General features: G+C 34.8%; 2 protein-coding genes across 7 annotated transcripts in view; one reads left to right on the top strand and one right to left on the bottom strand.

The window, feature by feature from the left end:
- LOC309627590 (uncharacterized protein) overlaps positions 1-27,914 on the bottom strand; it is a 564,483-nt gene that overhangs the window by 415,337 nt on the left and 121,232 nt on the right. The window lies entirely within an intron of this gene.
- NDST3 (N-deacetylase and N-sulfotransferase 3) overlaps positions 1-27,914 on the top strand; it is a 160,213-nt gene that overhangs the window by 40,495 nt on the left and 91,804 nt on the right. For both annotated transcript variants that reach the window (XM_082389622.1, XM_082389623.1), the window contains exon 3: positions 22,549-22,636. In XM_082389622.1, coding sequence (XP_082245748.1) covers positions 22,549-22,636 — 88 coding nt within the window. The remainder of the gene's footprint in view (positions 1-22,548; positions 22,637-27,914) is intronic.

Raw genomic sequence — 27,914 nt, forward strand, 5'->3', positions numbered from 1 at the left:
GGACCATATCAAAAGTCTTCTGAAATAATACTTTGAGCTCTCTCAGAAATTCACCACTTCAAGAAAACTCCAAAATAAAATTTTTTAAAAGTCTGTTAGAAAAGTTTAGACAACAGTCCAGAACTGACGAAGAAATTTAGAATTCATATATAATCTTAAACAGATATGAAGGTGGGAAAAGTACTAATAGAAACTGTTCTGGTGCTATAATTGAAAGTAGTTATATAGTCCCTGAAAATAGTAAACTGATGTTATAATATAGGAAAAGCCAGTCAACCAACATAATACACAGAGGGATAAGTGAGTGAAAAAAACATTACAGCCTTTTGTTGATAATGTTGTTTAATCCAGGATCCTACTCCCACTCACATTGATCACTCTTGGTTACTGTCAACAACTTCATACATGCTCCACCCTTGTTGTTTTTTGCTCTGCCCCCTCTAAATTTTTTAGAGGAAAAAAACAACAGATATATAACATGGCCTTGTGAGAAAACCAGAACACAAAGCCATGAAATGAAGAATTTCACTCTGTCAACCTGTTCAGCTTTCCCTAGGAGTTCAATTACTGCATTGGCTTTTATCTGTTCCACTGAGCATTTACTGAGAACATCGGCTATTATGGACTACCACCTAGATACTTGGCCATACTGTTACTTCGCCTTTATCTGAAATCCTTTCAAGGATTTCAATAGAGACTTTTATTCTGTTCCATAGCACTACCATTTGTAGGAAAGTTTTATTTTACTTGAATGAGATAGTGAGTAGTCACTTATTTTCTCAGGAACATACTCTTCCTCTACTGTGGCTATTTCTAAAAATTTCTGTGACTTTCTCATGACTTTTTCATACCCATAACTCCTCTGTCCCTTTCATACAATGTACTTAATATTTCAATTCGAGCCTCTTGGAATCAAGTCTCATTCCAAGAGCTTGTTTAAAACCTGAGCTATTTTTAATTTATGAGTAGTTGAGGGAATTTCTCTTTTCACTGAGTTATGAAGTAAAGACTGAGACTCAAACAATGTAGTAAAATCTTTTCAAAGTTTTCCTTTGATTCATTGACGTGATCCAGATCCTCATGTGTGCATCTCCCTGGAAACTCTCATTTTAGGAGATTTTTTTCAGTACCCCTAACATCTTAAAACTTAGTCATTCAGACACCACCCACCCGCCCTCTGACACCTTCTTCCTGATTGAAAGAGGCATTTATGTATATGAGTCACCTCCTGCCAGCTTCACAGGAATTACATAAAAGCAATCTGCCTACCAGCTTGGCCTAAGGACAGAAAATCACATTTCATGTCAACGTGAAAAGACATTCTTGCTTGTGGGAAATCACAATAGAGGACTTTTAAGACCTTAACTCTCAGGATATCAAGTCTTAATCTATACTCTATACTATAAATGTACTTTCATCAGTTTGGTCTAAACTTCTTCCATTTTAAATGCTTTTTTTGTGATAAGTGAAAAGCTAATTCATACGCAAGAAAGATTACATAAATATATACACACACACATACACACACAGAAAGGGAGGGAGAGAAAATGAATACAGGGAGAGAATATAAATCAATAAATAAACATACAAACAAAACACACTATGTTTCCTCAGCAATACAAAAATATTAGTGTGGGAAGATTTAAAAGACATGGTTTGTGACAGAAAAGTCTGTTTCATAGTCTTAAAAAAAATTGAAAGACTTGTCTGTAAAATAAATTATACTTGGAAAGCATATTAGTCAAGATACATTTCATTTTCTTGTTTCTAGACAAGACAGCTTATACCATATGGAAATATGGGTTTAAATCCCCTATTCTGCCTCTTATTTACTGTGTGGGTTTAGCAAGTCACTTCACATATCTGAGCCTTACTTTCCTTAAATTTAAAGTGGCAATAATAGTGCTTACCCTGACTCTCTTAAGTTGTTGTAAAGGTCAGACGAGATGATAAGTGAAAGCTTTTTGAGAATTATAAGCAATAATACAAATGTAAAGTTATATTATCTTTATCTCAGAATCAGAGTTGCAGCATTCTAGTATCTTCAGTCATTATTCTCTTGGTGGCACAAAATATAGAGTGCCAGTTCAGTCGTTCTCTCTTTTGTATCCTTTGTAGTTTTTGGCATTTCTCAGGGGTGGCGATGGGACCCTTGAGTTGGCTGCAGTTGTGAGGATCACTAGAAAGGCTGGGAAAGTCATAAGAACCCTTTCTAGCTGATAGAGGATCCTGGGAGGTCCCATGTATTCCATATTCTCTTCCTTTCTTTCTTACCAGCCCAGCCCCCCACATTCACAAATTCATGGAACCTCAAGGAAAGTGCCATTGAGGCTGTCCAGACACCCTGCTATAATATCTCAGAGTATGCATTTCTCTCAGCCATGAGTAGCCCTAATCAATTCCATACTATCCTAGAAATTCAGTGTGTGACACAAATGATCACCACCAATTAGAACCGGAACTTTGGCTGCCAACCCAGACCTTCTCCAGTGTTCATACATGGCCTGTTTTGGTGGGGTGGGGTAGGGGAGTGGGGGGGCATCTCTGAAAAGCGTATCATTGTACTGAGGATGATTGCTTTTTAGAGATTATTTTCAATCTGCATGTCAGGCTTTCTCTTTATGTTACCAAGGACAGCATACAGAGGACAATAAAAGTGTGCACACTTATAGCCAAATCCAGACTTACTTCTATAGAAGAGACAATTCCAAGTTCGGTTGATTTTCATGGAAGGAAGACTGACTGACCGTAACAGTTTTCAACTAGGATAGGCTTTCCCAAGTACAACCTGTGGGATGTTGTCAGACATAAGGAAACTCACCATTCTAGGGCTGTTAGAGGAGAGTTAGAATGTTACATCATTTTCTTTCTTTGGTTTCAATTCCCATCCTTATTCAGAGTGAAGTTGAAAATAAGTGGAACCATTGACAATAAAACCTTAGTCACCACTTGGGTTTTCTGTGAAAGTACCAGTCAAATCACAGAAATGACAGTCATCTAGGTAAGCTCCAGTGGTAAATTTTTTTTTTAAATATTGAGAATTAAAAATAATAGCAGTAAGAGAATTGGAAAGAGTGTTTTAAACCATTCCTTATCAAAATAATACTATTCAGAATTTGATAAAAGCAGATTTTTAGGTTATCTGCAGTGACTAAAACCATGGTCAAAATAAAATATATGTTTTTTTCCCTAGGCTGGTCCTAGGGCATCTAATTGTGAATGGCAAGCAAGCTAACATTCACAGAATACAAATAAATATGAAACTCAAAATGATCTGAATGAGTGCCCATTGCTCTCCTCAGCTGACTCAAAATGGGGCGTGGCCAGGACGTGACCAGCTCTACCTTGTGCTGCTCCCAGGACCAGGCTCCCTGAAGAAACACTCTTCTACCCTCAGTCCAATCAGCATATTTACAGTGTTTCTCAGAATGTTAATTTTACACAATCTGTAGCAACAACCTTACAAACCAAAGAAGTTGTAGTTTAGTTTTTGTCAGTTTTGTGTGACTTCACTAATCTCTGAAATGTTTGTATTCAAACTAACACAAAGACTCTCCCTCTGTTTGCGAGGAGGGCCTTTCTAAAACCCACTTTGAAAAACGTACATATTTTCGAACAGAGAAATAAAGAACAAAGTGGCTAGGAACTTCCTTGACACATCAGTTTTGCCTTTGTTGGGGAGTTTAGGTATTAGGTGTTCCAGAATATTTCTGATTTTAGAATTCATAGTACCCATTACTTATGTGGCTTGTAAAATCATTGACTAGCTGAATGCCTACTGTGTACCAAGAATTTTGCTATAGAGTGGACATCAAAGATTTCATATTCTCAAAGAAAAAACATGCCTATAAGTGAATGAGAACATGTGTTGAGCTATTTGAAATCAAGGAATAGGAGAGTGATTCTTAGAGTGTGGTATAATGTCACCTATATCAGAATCATCTGGGATGCTTTGGACCTGCTTCGACACTATTGTTCAGCATCTCTGGGTTAGAACCCAGGAATTTGCATTTTATTAAGCTTTTAAGATGATCTCCATGTACACAGAAGTTTGAGAAGCACTGATATAGGGAATGCTTTTATTTTAGCCCTTTTACAAATAATTTGAAAATCAAATGCTTTATAATTACTTTTTTGGATATGAAATATGTTGAAATTAATTCATCAAGATTCAAAACAGTTTATGAAAATAGAATAGCAAAAGAATGTTCCACAATATTACTGTCATCTTTATTAATTTATTACACTATAAGATCAATCAGAAATTCATTAATGTCCCCATTCAACAAATAGTTACTTGCCCCTCTTCTGCTCCTGACATCATGCTGAACTTTAGTGGTGAAAAGTGAATTGGACAGAGTCACTACCTCATGGAATTTATAGTCCAGCTTCAGTCTCACATTTTGTTTTTAACATATAACCCAAAATTTATTTGGTGGGGAGTGGTGACTAGGGAACATTTTATCAGTTTTTTTTAAGTATTTAGCACTTTCACTTCTTAAACAGAACAGACACGCTACTTAAGGGGTTTGCAACATAACTCTGCAACTGTTAAAGGAAACCTAATTTGCTCTGGAATAATAGTACATGGGTTGGGATGCTTCAGTCCCTTCATATGGAATCTTATACCTCTCCTTCTTTGCTGCTCGAAGCAAGTATTTTAAATTATTAAGGTGTTTAAATTATGTTTATTACAACACATAAAAACCTTTTCTCTATAATTGAATGAGTGAGATATAACTTACAGTTGCCTAAAGATGCTGCATTGTAAGGAACTGTGAACTACCTTTTATTTTTATTTCTTCTTTAAAAAAAAGTACATTAGTATTTTGACTATTTAAGTATATCAACCATAAGCTAAATAGAATATGTATAACAATTTCAAATGAATGCTTAATGAGAGTAGTACTTACTTGCTTTCTGTTTTCCCACTCACTTATTATTTACCAATTTCAGTTCAACAAATGTTCTAGCAAAACCATCTCTCACCTGTACAATTTAGAGGTTATGTATAATGTGTGCTCTGACAGTTTAAGTATGTAACAAATAATTCAAGATTCCTATGCTACTCTTTTCTCCTTGGCTTTCACAAAAACCTTTGTCCTTCCTCTATTACTCCAATACAAACAACAAAATACATGAACCTTGTGATGGAGAATAAAGAATTCAGTAAGGTCACTTAGAAAGAATTACAAAGCCCTGTGAAAGTTACTATAATATAGCTACTTGAACCATCTTCCTCTTTTGTTTAAAATCCTCAGTGCTGATTAGACAACTCCAAAAGTGCCAAGGCTTAATTTGAAAATATCATTTAAAATTTTAGGCATATGCCTGATTTTACTCCAAGTGGGCAGCAGTAAGAAATACAAGATGGCATTTTGTGACAAGATGATAAGGAAATATTAAGGTTGACAGAGGAAGGGACAAAGAATTCCATTCATAGGGCTAAAACTCCGCTTCTGTGTGCTAGAAAAGGTTTTAGGGCCATGTGTCCATGTTCTCATTTGATCTTCATACCATACCCACGAGCATCTCTGATGCCTGTGTATGTATGTGTGTGTTTGTGTGTGTACATAGATCACTAGATACAGGAGCTTATAATTAGCTGCCCAATTGTTTTCATTTACTTTAGCAGATCTGGATACATTATATATATTTATAATTATCATGTGGTTGATTAAGAAAATATTAACTAAAAATTCTGTGCTGAAACATACTTTTGCCTACTGCTGAAAAACCATATTTAACACTAAAATTTCTTTCCCAGTCTTTTTCTTTTTGAATTTTATTTTATTTATTTTTTATACAGCAGGTTCTTATTAGTTATCTATTTTATACCTGTTAGTATATATATGTCAATCCCAATCTCCCAATTCATCCCACTACCACCACCACCCCTGCTACTTTCCTCCCTTGGTGTCCGTATGTCTGTTCTCAACAGCTGTGTCTCTATTTCTGCCCTGCAAACCAGTTCATCTGTACCATTTTTCTAGGTTCCACATATATGCGTTAATATACAATATTTGTTTTTCTCTCTCTGACTTACTTCACTCTGTATGACAGTCTCTAGATCCATCCACGTCTCTACAAATGACCCATTTTAGTTCCTTTTTATGGCTAAGTAATATTCCATTGTATATATGTACCACATCTTCTTTATCCATTTGTCTTTCCCAGTCTTAATTTGGTCGCCAAATACTTTTGTTAACTTACAAAATATAAAATAGGTCAAAATAATATAATCTAAGAAGCCCAGATAAGAAACGAAAAGCTAGCAGATATTTCCCCAAAGAATGTCACACATGTAATGAGTCCTAACATGAATCTCCATGTAAAACTCTTCTGCAGTTATTTTTAAATTTTTGTCTTTTCTATTTGCTTTAATTGATATATTCATTCTGTTTAAGAAAGTTGGAGAAAATCCAAAGATATATAAAATCTCCCATTTTGCTCAGTTCTCAAGAGTTCAATTCCTTTAAATTAGATCTTTTTTTTTTTTTTTTTGGCTTCAACTAGATCTTTTAATGCCTGCAAGTGCTTTTGGCTTTATAGAACTGAGCCTTGAAAGACTAAGTTAGTGGGGTAGCATAGAGATTCAAATTGAAAAGTAATTTTGAAAAGAGTCAAATTTTCATATTAAATTATATTCATAATGCAATTCTCTTATAATGTTAATTGGATATTATGTTCCCTATTAATACTTTTATAAGTATTTTCAAATTTGCTCAGAAACTGTTTTGTTTGCTGAAGAGTAAGCAGAATTATTTTCTCCTGCAGAAATGGTTACTTCTTTGCTATATAAATATGTATTGATACAAAGAGCAGTATTTATATTAGACAAAAAATTTAAACAATCTAAATGTACAACAATAGTATAAAATGGTTAAATAAATTATAGTATATCCATTTGATGTAATATTCAGCATCTATTAAAAATTTTGGTTTTGGATGGTTAATGTGACAGGAGAAAGCTCATGATATACTATTAAATGGAAAAGGCAAAATTCAAAACTCTGTATTTTTAATCATAATTGATACAGTTCTAATTTTTACTTTATGGCTCTAATTTCACTTATACATCTATATATCTACATATATGTAGGTATATGTAGTTATTGGTAAAAATGGGATGGGATTACATCATAATATTAATTTATCCTGAGAGGTAGATTTATTAGTGATTTTAATTTTTTTAATTAGAAAAAATGTGATATTTTAAAGATAATCACTGACACGTAGAATTGTGAATTATCCTGCTAAATATATTCAAAGTTTTGGAACACTTAAAGTACCATTTTTCAATAATCAGACCATTTCTGACAGTACACATCTATGTTCTTAGGGTTCTTAGATTGGAGGAGACCAGTAAATAATACCTCTGCATGTGGCAGTGATCAATTACCTCCTCCATGGCCAAAGTAGTTTGCATATCAGAGAGTGTTTGCTTGCCCAGAATACATGTGGTTTTCTGAATTTAGTACTGGAATATTGATTTATATTATTATGATTAGATTTTAGATATTATTACAGCATTTTAGATGTGTTGCACATAAAGGATAAAGCATTTTAGACATGTTGCACATAAAGTATTATATCATTTTATATAAATGTTCATAGGAATAATAGACTACATCAGTTATAAACAGAATAATGATGAATAAAAACATTCTAGCAATGAAGAGTTTAATGAAAAGGATATGATTTAAGAATATTACTGAGTATTCAAGCTTCCTGCACAAAAGCATATTTTGAAAAGACAGAAATAATGGGTGAATATATAACATTGTTCTCATAGACACTCCCAAAATCTGGTTTATAAAAGCAATGTAAAAGATAAGAAATATTACTACTTAAGTTCATAAATTATTATCTAGAAATAAACTTCCCTCTTCACTATACATAGTCATAATATTAGTAGCTGCCATCTGTTTCAATATATCTTTTATGTGTTTTAATGTTTATTTCTAGAACATTGAATAAATATGTAAAATGCCAAGTCAAGCCTGCAAAATCAGAGCTAATTCAATAATTTGAGTCAATGTACTGTAGTTGATTTAGAGGTTAGTTAACAGGTACTGAATTTGCTTCCAAGGTCTAATCATAGGATAGATTTGTTTGGGTTTTTTCGTATTAAATATTGTAAATGTAAATTTTAAAAAACAATCTAGAATCACAAAGTAAAGTTCAAGTGTAGTTTGGGGATTTTATTTTCAGGGAGATAAAAAGAAAAAATTTCTAACTTTAAGAATAAAGCAGTGAACACACAAGAAATGATTTTAAGATGGATTTCTGAATACATATTTTCACCACCGAAAGGAGAAAAATAAGAGAATGAAATGAAGTAAGATGGATGAAGAAGAAAGATAAGATCTAAGGGGAAGGAAAGATAGGAAAAGCCAACTAGAATATTCAGCTGAGTAGAAGAAATAAGCAAGAAGAAGGGGAGAAAGAAGGGTAGGAGGATACTGAAGGTAAATAAAATGAGGGGAAAAAACCTTCAAGAAATAAATGAGATCTCAAGATGATGGAGTACGAAGACTCTGAACTCACCTACTTTCATGGGCACACCAAAATTACAACTACTTACAGAGCAACTATCTATAGAAAAACCTGAAGAGTAGCAGAAAAGATCTTCCACAACTGAAGATATAAAGAAGGAGCTACAACAAGATGGGTAGGAAGGGCAGAGATGCTATCTAGTCAAGACCCACACCCCCTGGTTGATGACCCACAAACAGGAGTTCCTCCGCTCCCCAAGGAGTGAGAGGTCTGAGCCCCACATCAGGGTCCCCAGTCCAGGGGTCCTGCACTATGAAGACAAGCCCTTAGAAAGTCAGACTTTGAAAACCAGCAGGACTTACATTCAGGAGAGCCAAAGTTCTATAGGATAATGAGCCTCTGTGTTTAAAGGACATGCACAAAGGGCACCCACAAAATCTCACACAGTCCAAGTCCCAGTGTTGAGGCAGTAATTTGAGAAGTGCCTGGGTCAGAACCACTGGCTGACACTGGAGAGCCTCCCAGAGAGGCAAAAGGCAGCTGAGACTCCCATGAGACTCTGGCAACAGCCATCTTTGAGATGTCATTGTACAGTGCTGACAAGGGCACTGGCAAGCGCTGTTTTGGAATCCACCTTCTAGCCCATTATCATGGGAGACTTGCCCTGCCCACCATCAGGCCCTTGGCAACCAGCTGGGCCAGGAACCAGCTTCACCTACCAGCACACCCACGATAGTCGGCCCTGATACAACAGAAGGGCACACATACAGCCCACATAGGAGACACCTCTGTAACATCTATCTTAGGTGGCCAGCAGGGAGCTTTCTGCTGGTCCCCATAAGATGTCTCCTACATAAGGCTACTTCTCCGAGACTGGAAGACATAACACCACTATCTAATAAACAGGAAAAAAAACAGAGAATTAGACAAAATGAGGAGACGAAGGAATATGTTCCATATGATGGAACAAGACAAAAATCCCAGGTAAAGACATTAACCAAAATGGAGATAAGCAATATACCCAATAAAGAGCTCAAGGTAGTGATCATAAAGATGCTCACTGATCTCAGGAGAAAAATGGATGAACACAGTGAAAACTACAACAAAGTATTAGAAAATATAAGAAAGAACCCATCAGAGCTGAAGAATACAATAAATGGGATGAAAAATATACTAGAGGAAATCAACAGTAGATTAGATGATACAGAAGAACAGATCAGCAATCTGAAAGACAGAGTAGTGGAAATCACCCAAGATGAACAGAAAAGAGAAAAAAATTGTTTTGATAAGAATGGCTTAAGAGACTTCTGGGACAACATCAAGCATATTAACATTCACATTATAGGGTCCCAGAAGAAGAAGAGATGAGAAGATGGCAGAAAACTTTTTTTAAGAAAAAATAGCTGGGAACTTCCCTGGTGGTCCAGTGGTTAAGAATCCACCTTCCAATGCAGGGGATACGGGTTTGATCCCTGGTTGGGGAACTAAGATCCCACATGCCATGGGGCAGCTAAGCCTGTGCACTCTAGAGTCCACACACCACAACTGGAGAGCCTGCATGCCGCAACTACTGAGCCCACGCACTCTGGAGCCCACGCACCACAACTAGAGAGGAGCCTGCGCACCACAACCAGAGAGAAGCCCGTGTGCCGCAACAAAGAGCCCGTGCACCACAATGAAAGATCCCACATGCCTCAGTGAAGATCCCACAACTAAGACCCGATGCAGACAAATAAATAAATATTAAAGAAAAAAAAGAAAGGAAAAATAGCTGAAAATTTCCCTAACCCTGGGAAGGAAATAGACATCCAGTTTCAAGAAGCACAGAGAGTCCCCAAGAAGATGAAGTCAAAGAGGTCCACACCAATACACATTTTAACTAAAATTAAAGAGAGAATCTTAAAATCAGCATGAGAAAAAAACAACTAGTTATGTACAAGGAAACTGCCCTAAGACCATGAGCTGACTTTTCAGCAGATGCTTTGCAGGCTAGAAGAGAGTGGCATGATAATTCAAAGTGCCAAAAGGAAAAAACCTACAACCAAGAATATTCTACCCATTAAGGTTAAAGTTCACAGTTGAAGGAGACAAAGTGTTTTACAGATGAGCAAATGCTGAAAGAGTTCATCACTGCTAAACTGGCCTTACAAGAAATGTTAAAGGCACTTCACTGTGCAGAAAAGAAAAAGCTACAAGTAGAAATAAGAAAAGTATGAAAGGAAAAATCTCATTGATAATAGCAAAGATATAGCAAAGGTAGTGGATTAATCACATGTAAACTAGTAGGAAGGTTAAAAGACAAAAGTAGTAAAATGATCTATATCTACAATAAGTAATTAAAGGATACATAAAATAAAAAGATGTAAAATATGACATCAAAAACATAAAATTTGGGGGGGGGTGTAAAAATATAAGGCTGTTAGAAGGTGTTTGAGCTTAAGAGATCATCAGCTTAAAATAAGCATACATAAATGTTATATATAAACCTCATGGTAACTAACCACAAACCAAAAACCTATAATAGATACATAAAAAATAAGGAGAAAGGAATCCAAACATAACACTAACAATAGTCATCAAATCACAAGGGAAGAGGGCAAGAGAAGAAGAAAAGAACAAAGAACTACAAAAAAAATAGAAAACAATAAAAAATGGCAATAAGTACATACCTATCAATAATTGCTTTAAATGTAAAGGGACTAAATGCTCCAATCAAAAGATATAGAGTTGAATGGATTAAAAAACAAGACCCAAATATATATGCCTACAAGAGACTCATTTCAGATTTAAAACACAGACTGTCAAGGTGAGGGAATGAAAAAAAGATATTCCATGGAAATGGAAACAAAAAGAAAGCTGGGATTGCAATACTTCTATTAGACAAAATAGAGTTTAGAACAAAGACTGTAACAAGAGACAAAGAAGGGCTTACATAATGATAAAGGGATCAATCCAACAAAAAGCTATAACACTTGTAAGTATATATGCAAACACCTGTAAGTATATAGAAGCACCTAAATACATAAAGCAAATATTAACAGACATAAAGGAAGAAATTGACAATAACACAATAATAGTAGGGGACTTTAACACCCTACTTACATCAATGGACAGATCATCCAGACAGAAAATCACTAAGGAAACACTGGCCTTAAATGATACATTAGATCAAATTGACTTAATAGATGTATATATAGAACATTCCATCCAAAAGCAGAATACACATTCTTTTCAAGAGCACATGGAACTTTCTGTAGAACAGATCACATGCTAGGCCATGAAAAAAAGTCTGAGTAAATTTAAGAAAATTGAAATCGTGGCAAGCATCTTTCTGACCACAATACTGAGACTAGAAATCAACTAAAAGAAAAAAGCCACAAAAAATAAAAACATGTGAATGCTAAACAATATGCTACTAAACAACAAATGGGTCATTGAAGAAATCAAAGAGGAAATTTTAAAATACTTGAAATACATGAAAATGGAATCACAATATTCCAAAATCTATGGAAAGCAGCAAAACAGTTCTAACAGGGAAGTTTATAGAAATATAGGCTTACCCCAGGAACAAGAATATCTCAAATAAACAATCTAACCTTACACCTAAAGGAAATAGGAAAAGAAGAACAAACAAAACCCAACATTAGTAAAAGGAAGGAAATAATAAAGATCTGAGTAGAAATAAATGAAATAGAGACTAAACAAACGACAGAAAAAAATCAATGAAACTAATAGCTGGTTTTTGGAAAAGATAAACAAAATTGATGAACCTTAGCTACACTCATCAAGAAAAAAAGAGAGAGGGCCCAAATAAATAAAATCAGAAATAAAAGAGGACAAGGTACAACTGGCATCACAGAAATACAAAGGATCCTAAGAGATTACTAGGAACAGCTATATGCCAACAAATTGGCCAAACTATTAGAAATGGATATATTCCTAGAAATGTATAATCTCACAGACTGAATCAGGAAGAAATAGAAAATCTGAACAGAATAGTAATGAAATTGAATCAGTAATCCAAAAAATTCCAACAAACAAATTTCCAGGACCAGACGGCTTCACAGGTGAATTCTACCAAACATTTAAAGAAGAGTTAACATCTCTTTCAAGCTATTCCAAAAAACTGAAGAGGAGAGAACACTTCTAAATTCATTCTATGAGGCTAGCATCACCCTGATACCAAAACCAGACAAAGACACCACAAAAAAAAGGAATATTACAGGCCAGTATCACTGATGAACATAGATGCAAAAATCTTCAAAAAGTATTAGCAAACAAAATTCAGCAATATGTTAAAAGGATCATACACCATGATCAAGCGGGATTTTTACCAGGGATGGAAGGATGGTTCAAAATCCACAAATCAATCAATGTTATACACCACATTAACAAAATAAAGGATAAAAATCACATAATCGACCAAAAACCACAGTTACAGAAAGACAGACAAGATGAAAAGGCAGAGGGCTATGTACCAGATGAAGGAACAAGAAAAAACCCCAGAAAAACAACTAAATGAAGTGGAGATAGGCAACCTTCCAGAAAAAGAATTCAGAATAATGATAGTGAAGATGATCCAGGACCTCGGAATAAGAATGGAGGCAAAGATTGAGAAGATGCAAGAAATGATTAACAAAGACCTAGAAGAATTAAAGAACAAACAAACAGAGATGACCAATACAATAACTGAAATGAAAACTACACTAGAAGGAATCAATAGCAGAATAACTGAGGCAGAAGAACGGATAAGTGACCTGGAAGACAGAATGGTGGAATTCACTGCTGCGGAACAGACTAAAGAAAAAAAGAATGAAAAGAAATGAAGACAGCCTAAGAGACCTCTGGGACAACATTAAACGCAACAACGTTCGCAATATAGGGGTCCCAGAAGGTGAAGAGAGAGAGAAAGGACCAGAGAAAATATTTGAAGAGATTATAGTCGAAAACTTCCCTAACATGGGAAAGGAAATAGCCACCCAAGTCCAGGAAGCGCAGAGAGTCCCATACAGAATAAACCCAAGGAGAAACACGCCGAGACACATAGTAATCAAAGTGGCAAAAATTAAAGACAAAGAAAAATTATTGAAAGCAGCAAGGGAAAAACAACAAATAACATACAAGGGAGCTCCCATAAGGTTAAAAGGTGATTTCTCAGCAGAAACTCTGCAAGCCAGAAGGGAGTGGCATGATATACTTAAAGTGATGAAAGGGAAGAACCTACAACCATGATTACTCTACCCGGCAAGGATCTCATTTAGATTTGATGGAGAAATCAAAAGCTTTACAGACAAGCAAAAGCTAAGAGAATTCAGCACCACCAAACCAGCTCTACAACAAATGCTAAAGGAACTTCTCTAAGTGGGAAACACAAGAGAAGAAAAGGACCTACAAAAACAAACCCAAAACAATTAAGAAAATGGTCATAGGAACATACATATCGATAATTACCTTAAACGTGAATGGATTAAATGCCCCAACCAAAAGACATAGACTGGCTGAATGGATACAAAAACAAGACCCATATATATGCTGTCTACAAGAGACCCACTTTAGACCTAGGGACACATACAGACTGAAAGTGAGGGGATGGAAAAAGATATTCCATGCAAATGGAAATCAAAAGAAAGCTGGAGTAGCTATACTCATATCAGATAAAATCGACTTAAAAATAAAGAATGTTACAAGAGACAAGGAAGGACACTACATAATGATCAAGGGATCAATCCAAGAAGAAGATATAACAATTATAAATATATATGCACCCAACATAGGAGCACCTCAATACATAAGGCAACTGCTAATAGCTATAAAAGAGGAAATTGACAGTAACACAATCATAGTGGGGGACTTTAACACCTCACTTACACCAATGGACAGATCATCCAAAATGAAAATAAATAAGGAAACAGAAGCTTTAAATGACACAATAGACCAGATAGATTTAATTGATATATATAGGACATTCCATCCAAAAACAGCAGATTACACGTTCTTCTCAAGTGCGCACGGAACATTCTCCAGGATAGATCACATCTTGGGTCACAAATCAAGCCTCAGTAAATTTAAGAAAATTGAAATCATATCAAGCATCTTTTCTGACCACAACGCTATGAGATTAGAAATGAATTACAGGGAAAAAAACGTAAAAAGACAAACACATGGAGGCTAAACAATACGTTACTAAATAACCAAGAGATCACTGAAGAAATCAAAGAGGAAATAAAAAAATACCTAGAGACAAATGACAATGAAAACACGACGACCCAAAACCTATGGGATGCAGCGAAAGCAGTTCTAAGAGGGAAGTTTATAGCTATACAAGCTTACCTAAAGAAACAAGAAAAATCTCAAGTAAACAATCTAACCTTACACCTAAAGAAACTAGAGAAAGAAGAACAAACAAAACCCAAAGTTAGCAGAAGGAAAGAAATCATAAAGATCAGAGCAGAAATAAATGAAATAGAAACAAAGAAAACAATAGCAAAGATCAATAAAACTAAAAGTTGGTTCTTTGAGGAGATAAACAAAGTTGATAAGCCATTAGCCAGACTCATCAAGAAAAAGAGGGAGAGGACTCAAATCAACAAAATCAGAAATGAAAAAGGAGAAGTTGCAACAGACACTGCAGAAATACAAAGCATCCTAAGAGACTACTACAAGCAACTCTATGCCAATAAAATGGACAACCTGGAAGAAATGGACAAATTCTTAGAAAGGTATGACCTTCCAAGACTGAACCAGGAAGAAACAGAAAATATGAACAGACCAATCACAAGGAATGAAATTGAAACTGTGATTAAAAATCTTCCAACAAACAAAAGTCCAGGACCAGATGGCTTCACAGGTGAATTCTATCAAACATTTAGAGAAGAGCTAACACCTATCCTTCTCAAACTCTTCCAAAAAATTGCAGAGGAAGGAACACTCCCAAACTCATTCTATGAGGCCACCATCACCCTCATACCAAAACCAGACAAAGACACTACAAAAAAAGAAAATTACAGACCAATATCACTGATGAATATAGATGCAAAAATCCTCAACAAAATACTAGCAAACAGAATCCAACAACACATTAAAAGGATCATACACCACGATCAAGTGGGATTTATCCCAGGGATGCAAGGATTCTTCAATATACGCAAATCAATCAATGTGATACACCATATTAACAAATTGAAGAATAAAAACCATATGATCATCTCAATAGATGCAGAAAAAGCTTTTGACAAAATTCAACACCCATTTCTGATAAAAACTCTCCAGAAAGTGGGCATAGAGGGAACCTACCTCAACATAATAAAGGCCATATATGACAAACCCACAGCAAACATCATTCTCAATGGTGAAAAACTGAAAGCATTTCCTCTAAGATCAGGAACAAGACAAGGATGTCCACTCTCACCACTATTATTCAACATAGTTCTGGAAGTCCTAGCCACGGCAATAAGAGAAGAAAAAGAAATAAAAGGAATACAAATTGGAAAAGAAGAAGTAAAACTGTCACTGTTTGCGGATGACATGATACTATACATAGAGAATCCTAAAACTGCCACCAGAAAACTGCTAGAGCTAATTAATGAATATGGTAACGTTGCAGGATACAAAATGAATGCACAGAAATCTCTTGCATTCCTATACACTAATGATGAAAAATCTGAAAGAGAAATTATGGAAACACTCCCATTTACCACTGCAACACAAAGAATAAAATACCTAGGAATAAACCTACCTAGGGAGACAAAAGACCTGTATGCAGAAAACTATAAGACACTGATGAAAGAAATTAAAGATGATACCAACAGATGGAGAGATATACCATGTTCTTGGATTGGAAGAATCAACATTGTGAAAATGAGTATACTACCCCAAGCAATCTACAGATGCAATGCAATCCCTATCAAATTACCAATGGCATTTTTTACAGAGCTAGAACAAATCATCTTAAAATTTGTATGGAGACACAGAAGACCCCGAATAGCCAAAGCAGTCTTGAGGCAAAAAAATGGAGCTGGAGGAATCAGACTCCCTGACTTCAGACTATACTACAAAGCTACAGTAATCAAGACAATATGGTACTGGCACAAAAACAGAAACATAGATCAATGGAACAAGATAGAAAGCCCAGAGATTAACCCACGCACCTATGGTCAACTAATCTATGACAAAGGAGGCAACGATATACAATGGAGAAAAGACAGTCTCTTCAATATGTGGTGCTGGGAAAACTGGACAGCTACATGTAAAAGAATGAAGTTAGAATACTCCCTAACACCATACACAAAAATAAACTCAAAATGGATTAGAGACCTAAATATAAGACGACACTATAAAACTCTTAGAGGAAAACATAGGAAGAACACTCTTTGACATAAATCACAGCAAGATCTTTTTTGATCCACCTCCTAGAGTAATGGAAATAAAAACAAAAATAAACAAATGGGAAAAATAATCACATAATCATCTCACTAGATGCAGAAAAAACTTCTGACAAAATTCAACATCCATTTATGATAAAAACTCTCAACAAAGTGGTTATAGAGGGAATGTACCTCAACATAATCAAGGCTGTATATGACAAACCCACAGCCAACATCAGAACCAACTGTGAAGAGTTAAACGCTTTTCCTCTAAGATCAGGAACAAGACAAAGATATGCCCCCTCTCACAACATAGTATCAGAGGTCTGAGCCACAGCAATTAGACAAAAAAAAAGGAATAAAAGGAATCCAAATTGGAAAGGAAGAAGCAAAACTGTCACTGTCTGATACTTTATATAGAAATCCCTAAAGGCTCCACCAAAAAAACTATTATAACTAATAAATGAATTCAAAAAAGTTTCAGGATACAAAATCAGTGCAAAAATCAGTTGCATTTCTAGACACTAGTAATGAACTATCAGAGAAATTAAGAAAAGGATTCCCTTTACAATTGTATCAAAAAGAATAAAATAACAAATATCATATATTAATGCACGTATGTGGAACCTAGAAACCTAGAAAAATGGTACAGATGAACCGGTTTGCAGGGCAGAAGTTGAGACACAGATGTAGAGAACAAACGTATGGACACCAAGGGGGGAAAACCACGGTGGGGTGGGGATGGTGGTGTGCTGAATTGGGCGATTGGGATTGACATGTATACACCGATGTGTATATAATTGATGACTGATTAAAAAAAAAAAGAATAAAATACCTAGGAATAAATCTAACCAAGGAGGCGAAAGTCTTGTACTCCAAAAACTAAGACATTGATGAAAGAAATTAAAGATTACACAAATGGAAAGATATACTGTGCTCATGGACTGGAAGAATTAATATTGTTAAAATCTCCATAGTACCCAAGGCAATCCACAGATTCAGTGCAAATCCTATCAAAAAACCAATGACATTTTTCACAGAACTAGAACAAATAACTCTAAAATTTGCATGGAATTACAAAAGACCCCAAATAACCAAAACAATTTTGAGAAAGAACAAAGCTTAAGGTATCATGCTCCCTGATTTCACGCAGTCCTACAAAGCTACAGTAATCAAAATATTATGGTACTGGCACAAAAACAGACACATAGAACAATGGAACAGAATAGAGAACACAGAAATAAACCACACTTAGATGGTCAATTAATCTATGACAAAGGAGACAAGAATATAAAATGGGGAAAAGGCAGCCTCTTTAATAAATGGTGCTTGGAAAACTGGACAGCTATATGCAAAAGGATCAAACTGGAGCACTTTCTCATACCATATACAGAAATAAACTCAATATGGATTAAAGACTTACATGTAAGACCTGAAACCATAAAACTTCTAGAAAAAAACATAGGCAGTACATTCTTTGACATCAGTCTTAACAATATTTTTTGGATGTATCTCCTCAGGCAAGGAAAGCAAAAGTAAAAAGAAACAAGTAGGACTACATCAAACCAAAAGCTTTTTGAAGAAAACCATCAACAAAATGAAAAGGCAGACTACTGAATGGTAGAAGATATTTGTAAATGACATATCCAATAAGGGGCTGATATCCATAATATATAAAAAATTCATGAAACTCAATACCATACCAAAAAAAACCCAATCCATTTAAAAATGGGCAGAGGATCTGAGTAGACATTATTCCAAAGAAGACATACAGATGGCCAACAGACACATGAAAAGATGTCTGTCAGAGTAGCTACCATCAAAATGACAAGAAATAACAAGTGCTAGAGAGGATATGGAGAAAAGGGAACCCTCATATACTATTGGTGGGATTGTAAATTGGTGCAGCCACTATGGAAAACAGTATGAAGCTTCCTCAAAAACTTAAAAATAGAACTACCATATCATCCAGCAATTTCACTTCTGAGTATTTACCCAAAGAAAACAAAAACACTAATTCAAAAACATGTGCAAAAGACAACCCTCAGAATGGGAGAACATATTTGCAAACGAAGCAACTGACAAAGGATTAATTTCCACAATATACAAGCAGCTCACGCAGCTCAATATCAAAAAAACAAACAACCCAATCCAAAAATGGGTACACTTAAACAGACATTTCTCCAAAGAAGATATACAGATTGCCAACAAACACATGAAAGGATGCTCAACATCACTAACCATTAGAGAAATGCAAATCAAAACTACAATGAGGTATCACCTCACACTGGTCAGAATGGCCATCATCAAAAAATCTGCAAACAATAAATGCTGGAGAGGGTGTGGAGAAAAGGGAACCCTCTTGCACTGTTGGTGGGAATGTAAATTGATACAGCCACTATGGAGAACAGTATGGAGGTTCCTTAAAAAACTAAAAATAGAACTACCATACGACCCAGCAATTCCACTACTGGGCATATACCCTGAGAAAACCATAATTCAAAAAGTGTCATGTACCACAATGTTCATTGCAGCTTTATTTACAATAGCCAGGACATGGAAGCACCCTAAGTGTCCATTGACAGATGAATGGATAAAGAAGATGTGGCACATATATACAATGGAATGTTACTCAGCAATAAAAAGAAATGAAATTGAGTTATTTGTAGTGAGGTGGATGGACCTAGAGTCTGTCATACAGAGTGAAGTAAGTCAGAAAGAGAAAAACAAATACCATATGCTAACACATATATATGGAATCTAAGAAAACAAAATGGTTCTGAAGAACCTAGGGGCAGGACAATAATAAAGACGCAGATGTAGAGAATGGACTTAAGGACACAGGGAGAGGGAAGGGTAAGCTGGGATGAAGTGAGAGAGTGGCATTGACATTCATACGCTGCCAAGTGTAAAACAGATAGCTAGTGGGAAGCAGCCACGTAGCACAGGGAGATCAGCTCAGTGCTTTGTGACCACCTAGAGAGCTGGGATAGGGAGGGTGGGAGGGAGACGCAAGAGGGAGGGGATATGGGAATATATGTATATGTATAGCTGATTCACTTTGTTATACAGCAGAAACTAACACAACATTGTAAAGTAATTATACTCCAATAAAGATGTTAAAAATAAATAAATAAAATAATTAAAAAAATATGTGCACCCCTATGTTCATTGTAGTATTATTTATAATAGCCAAGATATGGAAGCAACCTAAGGTCCATTGATGGATGAATGGATAAAGAAGAGTGGTATGTATATACAGTAGAATATTAGCCATAAAAAAGAGTGAAATCTTGCCATGGGACAGCATGGATGGATCTAGAGGATATTATGCTAAGTGGAGTAAATAGACAGAGAAAGGTAAATTCCATATGATCTCACTTATACGTAGAGTCTAAAAAACAAAACAAACAAACAAAACAAAATGTAAACAGACTCATAGATACTGAGAACAAATGGGTGGTTGCCAAAGGGCAGGGGTGTGGGGGAAATGAGTGAAATACGTGAGGGAGATTAAGAAGTACAAACTTCTGATTATAAAATAAGTAAGTCATGGGGATATAATTTTCGCATAAGGAATATGGTCAGTAATACTGTAACAACTTTGTGTGGGGACAGATGGTTGCTAGACTTCAGGTGTTGATCATTTCATAGTATATTTAAATGTCGAATCACTATTTTATACTCCTGAAGCTAACATAATATTGTATGTCAACTATATTTCAATTAAAAAAATAAGTAGGTGAGATATATATAATATACAGATATAGATAATTATAGATATAATTATCAATAATATATAATTATATACATATAATTATATTAATATATAATATATTGCTGATAATACTTTTTTAATTTTTATTGGAGTATAGTTGCTTTACAATGTTGTGTTAGCTTCTACTGCACAGCAAAATGAATCAGCCATACATATACATATATCCCCTCCCTTTTGGATTTCCCTCCCAGTTAGGACACCACAGTGCATTAAGTAGAGTTCCCTGTGCTATACAGTATGTTCTCATCAGCTGTCTATTTTATACATAGTATCAATAGTGTATATGTGTCGATCCCAATCTCCCAGTTCCTCCCACCCTACCCCTTTCCCCCATGGTATCCATATATTTGTTCTCTATGTCTGTGTCTCTATTTCTGCTTGGTAAATAAGGTCATCTATACCATTTTTCTAGATTCCACGTATATGTGTTAATATACAATATTTGTTTTTCTCTTTCTGACTTCACTCTGTATGACACTCTAGGTCCATCCATGTCTCTACAAATGACCCAGTTTTGTTCCTTTTTATGGCTGAGTAGTATTCCATTGTATATATGTACCACATCTTCTTTATCCATTTTATGCCATTTTTAAAAAAATTTATCAAGCACTCCCGCATATATTATCTCTTTTATATTCCTCATCATAATTCTATGAGTTAGATAATTGTCTCAACTTTAACAAATGAAGGGAAAAGTTCAGAGAGATGATATGTATTATCTATCACTAACAATAACAACAGCCATATTAGGAGTAGTAATAGTAGCAGCAGCAATAATAGAGGGGTGGCAACTAATAATTGTTGAACACATACAATCATGAGAGGGTCTCTGAATAATATGTATATCTGTTTATCCCCCAAAAAACATTGAGACTGTGAACATGATGGGGCAGAGCTTCCAGATATCAGCTACACTATTAAGAAAAGATTTTGCTGTGGATTCAGCAGTACTATGGAAGGGTGGGGAAAGATTTGGTGTGGTAGAGTAAAAAGAGTACCTAATATGGAATCAGGTGAAGTATATCCTTAACCTTGGATCTACCAATAATTTTATCTTTGAAAATGGGCAAGTCATTTCTCCTTAGTTTCTTCATGTATAAAAGAAATGTTGACTAAGATCCTTTACAAATCTACCATTTAGTGTTACTTTTTGCCTCATTGAGGTGGGCACTCAACTACCATAGTCTGGGGTAGGGGGAGAGAGGAATACAAGAATGTAAACTTAAATAAGAATGAGAAAGAAAAGGAGGAGAAGGAGAAGAAAAGAAGTCCATTAAATACTCATAGCATGAAAAATACTTTATAGGATATAACAATTAAAACTCTGATTCAAAATAGCTTTACCTGTCATTAGTAGGGGGTTTTATCTGTTTTTCAATGGAAGGGCAAACTATAGATTTACTTTACCATGATATCCATTTTTGAAGAATAATCACTATCTTTGGGGAATCTAAGACTTAAAGATTGAAAAGTCTTATATTTTGAAGACCAAAGGTATATCTGAAAAACAACAATCTGTTTCTTTCAATATATGTTCTTGCATAGTTTCACTTAAACAGAATGTCCTTCTTTTGACAACTGGTGAACTACATCCCTGAGGTGTAAAGGGAGATGTATTTTATGTACTAGATACTACTTCCTTTGATACATGAAGAGTAAACTTTTCATTTAACTTCCTTTTTCTAGCTGACATTTTTTGCTGATTTATTGCAGCTAAAGGATAAATATAAGTATGTATTTATGTAATCTCAGAAGCTTCTTGCTAGTTGTAAGGTGGTAAAGAAACTACTTTCCATCATTTAATTCTCTCATGTCTAAAGGAGTAGTATTACCTTTTGAATGCTAAAGGAAGATATCTTCTCAAGGCCATGCTCCACCTGATATATTTTTTAAAATTATGTATTTCAGGCCCTGCTTGATACTCAGAATCTTTTGCGTGCACAAATCACAAATTTTACGTTCAACCTGGGATTTTCAGGGAAATTTTACCATACAGGTAAGAAAAAGGAGATTAACTATTCTCATTAAAGCCTCTCTGACCACTCTTTTTAAAATTATGACCCCTCTTCTTCACACCTTCCTGTATTCCCTGTGTCTCTCCCCTACTTTATTTTCTTCATATTATTCAATTTCATTTAACCTGTTATTTTTTCACCTTTACAAAATGTTAATAGTTGGAAAGTTTACTCACCATATTATTATTTAATGGGCTTTTTTTCTATTGAACTATAATTTACATATATAAAACCGCAAAAGTAATAAGTATAGTATAGTGCTCAATGAATTTTCACAAAGTGTACAGAGCTCCATAACCAGCATGCAGATCAAGAAAGAGATACTACCAGCATCTCACACACCCCCTCCCTTGTGCTGCCTTAGTCACTAGCTTCCCTCAAAGAAAACCACTATCCTAACTTCTAATATCACAAATTAGTTTGCCTGGCTTTGAGATGTGTATAAAAGGAATCATATAGTATGGACTCTTCTATATACAGCTTGTTTTGTTCAACATTATTTTGGTTTTGCAGACATCATTGTGTATAGTTGTAATTCTTTCATTGTCATTGTTCTGTAGTATTCCATTTTTTGAATTTACCAGAATTTCTTTATTCTATTCCTCCAATGTGGATGGTTGGGTTGTTTCCAGTCTTTGGCTTTTTTTTTTTTTGCATAGTTGTGTTAAGAACATTTTTGTACCTGTCCTTCAGAGGACATATGTATTCTTTTCTGTTGGTTATCAACCAGGAGTAGAATTGCTAGTTATGTGGTACATTTATGATCAGCTTTAGTAGAAAATGCCAAACAGATTTTCAGAGTGGTTGTACCAGTTTTTATTTCCAACAGTATGTAAGTTTTCCTGTTGTTCTACATTCTCACCAGTATTTAATATTATTTGTCTTTTTAACTTTAGCCTTTCTGGTGGGCAGTAGGGATATCATATTACATATGATTTCAATGCACATTTCACTAAGTAGTGAAACTGAGCTTCTTTCATATATTTATTGACCATTTGGATATCTTCTGTTTTGAAATACCTCAGTGTTTTTTTTTTATTGAGTTGTCTGCTTTTACTTATTGATTTGTGGAAATTCGTTATATACTCTTAATGAGCCCTTTGTCAGTTACCTGTGTTGCAAATACTTTCTCCTAATGTGCAGTTTATCTTTTTTACATTCCTACTGGTATTTTTTGATGAACAAACATTTTAATGTAGTCCAATTTATCTTTTTTTTCCTTTTTTGTGTCTTTTTAAAGACATCTCTGCATGCCACAAGATCATGAAAGTATGTTCCTACATGCTTAAAATGTATGTATCTGAGATCCATCTGGAATTGATTTTTGTGTATGTGTGAGATAAGGGTCAAGATACCTTCTTTTTTTCCATAAAGATGTCAAGTTGGTACCAAGTATTGAAAAGACCATCCTTTGCTCACTGTACCATGGTATCATCATTGTCACAAATTAGATGACCATATATATGTGGACTCTGTTTCTGTACTCTCCTGTCCATTGGTTCCATTTGTGTCATCATACTGTCTTATTTACTGTAACTTTATAATTAATTTTAATATCTGCTATTGTTAAGTCCTCTAAGTTTGTTCATCTTCTTCAAGATTGCCTTGGCAATTCTTGGCCCTTTGCATTTTTATGTAAATTTTAAAATCAGCTTACCAATATCCACAAAGAACCTCACTAAAATTTTTATTTAAATTACATTAAATTTATTAATTAGTTTGGGGAGAATTGCTATCCTAAATATTGAGTCTTCCTATTCTTGAACACATTTAGGTCCTCTTTAACTACACTTGATAAAACTTTATTGTTTTTATATTAATTCCTTGGTGGGGTTTTTTGATGCAATAGTAAGTGGTGTCTTTTTTTTAAAGTTTTCCATTTCTCTGTTGATAGTATAATAATAATAATGTAATTGATTTTGTGTACTGATCTTGTATTTAGCAACCTTGCTACATTCACTTATTAATTTTATAGTTTATAGATTCTTTTGGATTTTCTACCTATTCAATCATATAATTTTTGAATAGTAAAAATTTTATTTTTTCCTTTCTAAGCTTTATGAATTTTTTTTCTTTTCCTTGCCTATTGCACTAGCTTGGATCTCCCATAAACATTAAAGATGGTGATAGTAACACTCATATCTTGCTCCTGACCTCAGGGGAAATCCTTCAGTAGTTTTCTTCCTGTTCTTGAGGGGAATTCTTTCAATGGACAGTTTTATAGAAAGTCTTTATTAGCTTAAGAAAGCTCCCTTTTATTCATAGATTTCTAAATGTTTTATCATGAATGGATGTTGAATGTACTTTATTTTTAAATTTATCTGTTGTCTTTCTTCCCTCACTAAAATGAACACTCTACAAAGGCTTTACTGCTGTAACACCAGCAAGTAGGACAGTGCCTATTGAAAAAAAAAAATGAATTAATGAATAAATGATTGAATGAAAATAAAATTACCTTTATTTTAACTATTAGTATTTATATGGAACAAGGTCAGAGAATAAAATTTGACCATGTTGTGTTATAAAAGAAAATCACTCTAAATATTAAGAATAATTAAAACTTTTTCCCAAACATAATAGAAATATAATAAAGCACTCCTGGCAACTCAATTTTTTGCCCAGTGATGAATGCTAAAGAATGACTGTAGCCAGTGGCTCTCCTTCATTCTTGTTTCTGAAAGATTTGTTCTCTTTCCTTACTTGGGTACTTCCCACAGCTCACAGTAGGTATATCCTCTCTCTAAGCCAGGGACAGTAGAACACAGGAGGAATCTAAGGAGAAGGCCTGAAAGAGTTTTGTTGGCTGTATAAGACCTGCAAGCTTCCACAAAAACTTAGCTAGCCTTGTCTAAAACCAGTAAAATCAGTTTTCAATGGGAACAGATATAAAATTTAATACTCTGAATCCTTCAAAAATTAAATATTGTAAAGTTTAATTGAATTACACTGCCTTCCTTTCTAAATGAGTAACTCCTTTTTCTATTAAAAATTCTATTTTATTCAGTCTTTAAGGGAAGGAGAAAAACAGCACTGTCATACTAGTAAGACTTCATTTCAGGAGAGGGTTTCATCTTGTTTGATGTACTTTACTTTTTGAAAGATTTGTGCATTTTGTGAGAAATAAAGAGATGAAAGAATAAAAATTATAGTTCCCTTTTAGTGAGCAGCACCATATTCTAGGTACTTAGCTAAGCACTTTTCATGTACCTTTTCATTGAATCCTAGGAGTTAAAGAATGTGTTACCTTGTTTTCTAGATAATAACATAGAAACTTAGAGGGGCCCAAGGTCATATAACTACTTAAGTGTCAAAAAATACTCTTAACTTAAGGTCAGTTAGAGCCCTAGTCTTATGTATTAGAAAAAAGAAAAATGGGTTTTTATCATTTAATTGGCAATCCTTGATTAAGGAAGCTGAATGGCAAAAGGTTCCTTCCCCTTATCTATAGGTTCTTTAGGTTTGTATATTTTCCCAAATCACTGAGAACCAATAGTATTTGTAAATTCTATCACAGAATTAATTAACAATGTGAAGAGCAATGTTATGTGAATTAGTAAATGCTAATCTTATTTCTAAACTCCACATTTGGTCAGTGAATGATGGTTAAGGGTCCTGAATTTAGAGTTGTGTAATCTGGGTTAGAATTCAGGTTCTGAATTCAGGTTCTATCCCAGTATTCCCAATGACTTGTGACAAATTACTTTGCCTCTCCAAATATCAATTTCTTTACCTGTAAAATGGCGTTAGCAGTAGCCCCTAGCGCATAGGGTTGTAGTGAGAATTAAATGAGACTCTACTTGAAAAACACTTAAGACAGTCTCAGTCAATGATGGTTTTTAATATAATATCAGAGTAGGAAATACTACAGATAAAATACTGAAGAGACATAAGTTATTTAAATAGATATATAATAAAATAATAGTTTGCATTAACTATAAAATTTCAGTGTAGTTTTGTAACAACTTAAGAAATGACACTTAAAATTGAGGAATTTGACTTCTAGTTCTTCTCTCTCCAGTTCTGACAAAAGTGTGTAAAGTGGAGGAATAAAGGAATGGCAAGAGGCCAGCACAATCCAACCATGAATAACTATGTTTCAGCTGTTTTTTATCATGATGTTTAAAGTGTTAGGCAACAGACACTTGTTCTCAATATAATTAATTCTGATGTAAAACATCCCCAAAGTAGGATTAAAGGAAATCAGATAGGAGAGAGTTGTAAAGAAAAAAGGAAAGGCATACAATTATGCCTACTATGATTTTATATGTCTGTCAGAGGGCAGACATTGTTTGTCTGACTCTTGCATGATTAAAATGTATGGATATTTTAATAGCAGATTTCACCATGATATTCAGGAAAGGACACCAAATACCTGAGCAATCTTTCCAAAGAATTCTGAAATCTGTTGTGCTGTCCTCATAAATAAACTCTGGGTAAAGGCCAACTAGAAAAATGAATGAAGAGATAAGAAGAAGGATGCAGGGTAAGATAGGAGTTATAGGAGGTGGGGAATAGAGATTAAAAGTAGTAGGAAGGGTGACTTTTCATAAACCAGGAAATCTCAGCTCACTTTTCCCAGGGGAGGTGGAAATCAGAAATGAACTGATTACTGGGAAACCCCAAGAGACATCTGCCTATTTTCAGTATGGGAAAGTAAAACTGCAACAAGTAACTGACTGTAATCTTAACTACTATGGTGTCCTGAGGACATACAAAATGTTAAACAAGAGGAGAGTATGTAAGTAGAGATGTTTAATTGCAGGGAAACCAAATGACGTCATCCTTATGTAAAAACAAAACAACAACAACAACAACAAAAACCCAACATGTATTTAAGCATCACCAGTCGTACATAGCTAATATTTCTTTACCAGGGCCGCCTTATTTATCACCTAAAAGGTAGCAGGACGCAAGACTTTGCCATGATTGGGGTCATCAGATATTCTAAGTCCCTACCTCCATTTTCCTATTCCTTTGCATTCCTCTCTAGATGGCTTCCCAGAGCTGTAAGATAATCACTCAGAAGCCCCAAGAATGCTCGATGTGAGGGACTTGTTTATCAGGCCAGTCAGTTAATATAATGGCTTGATCAGTTCTTACATTCTTAAATACAAAGTCTCCTCTGCCACATAACACTCATGACAGTGCCCCCCCCCCCCGCATGCAGTATTATAGTGAAAAAAAAAAAAAAAAAAACTCACAGAGACAAGTAGAAGAACAGGAGCAAGAAATACAGGAGGGAAAGACATGGGCATTTTA

This window comes from Balaenoptera borealis (assembly GCF_965194805.1).
Source record: "Balaenoptera borealis genome assembly, chromosome: 4".
Taxonomy (NCBI): Eukaryota; Metazoa; Chordata; class Mammalia; order Artiodactyla; family Balaenopteridae; genus Balaenoptera; species Balaenoptera borealis.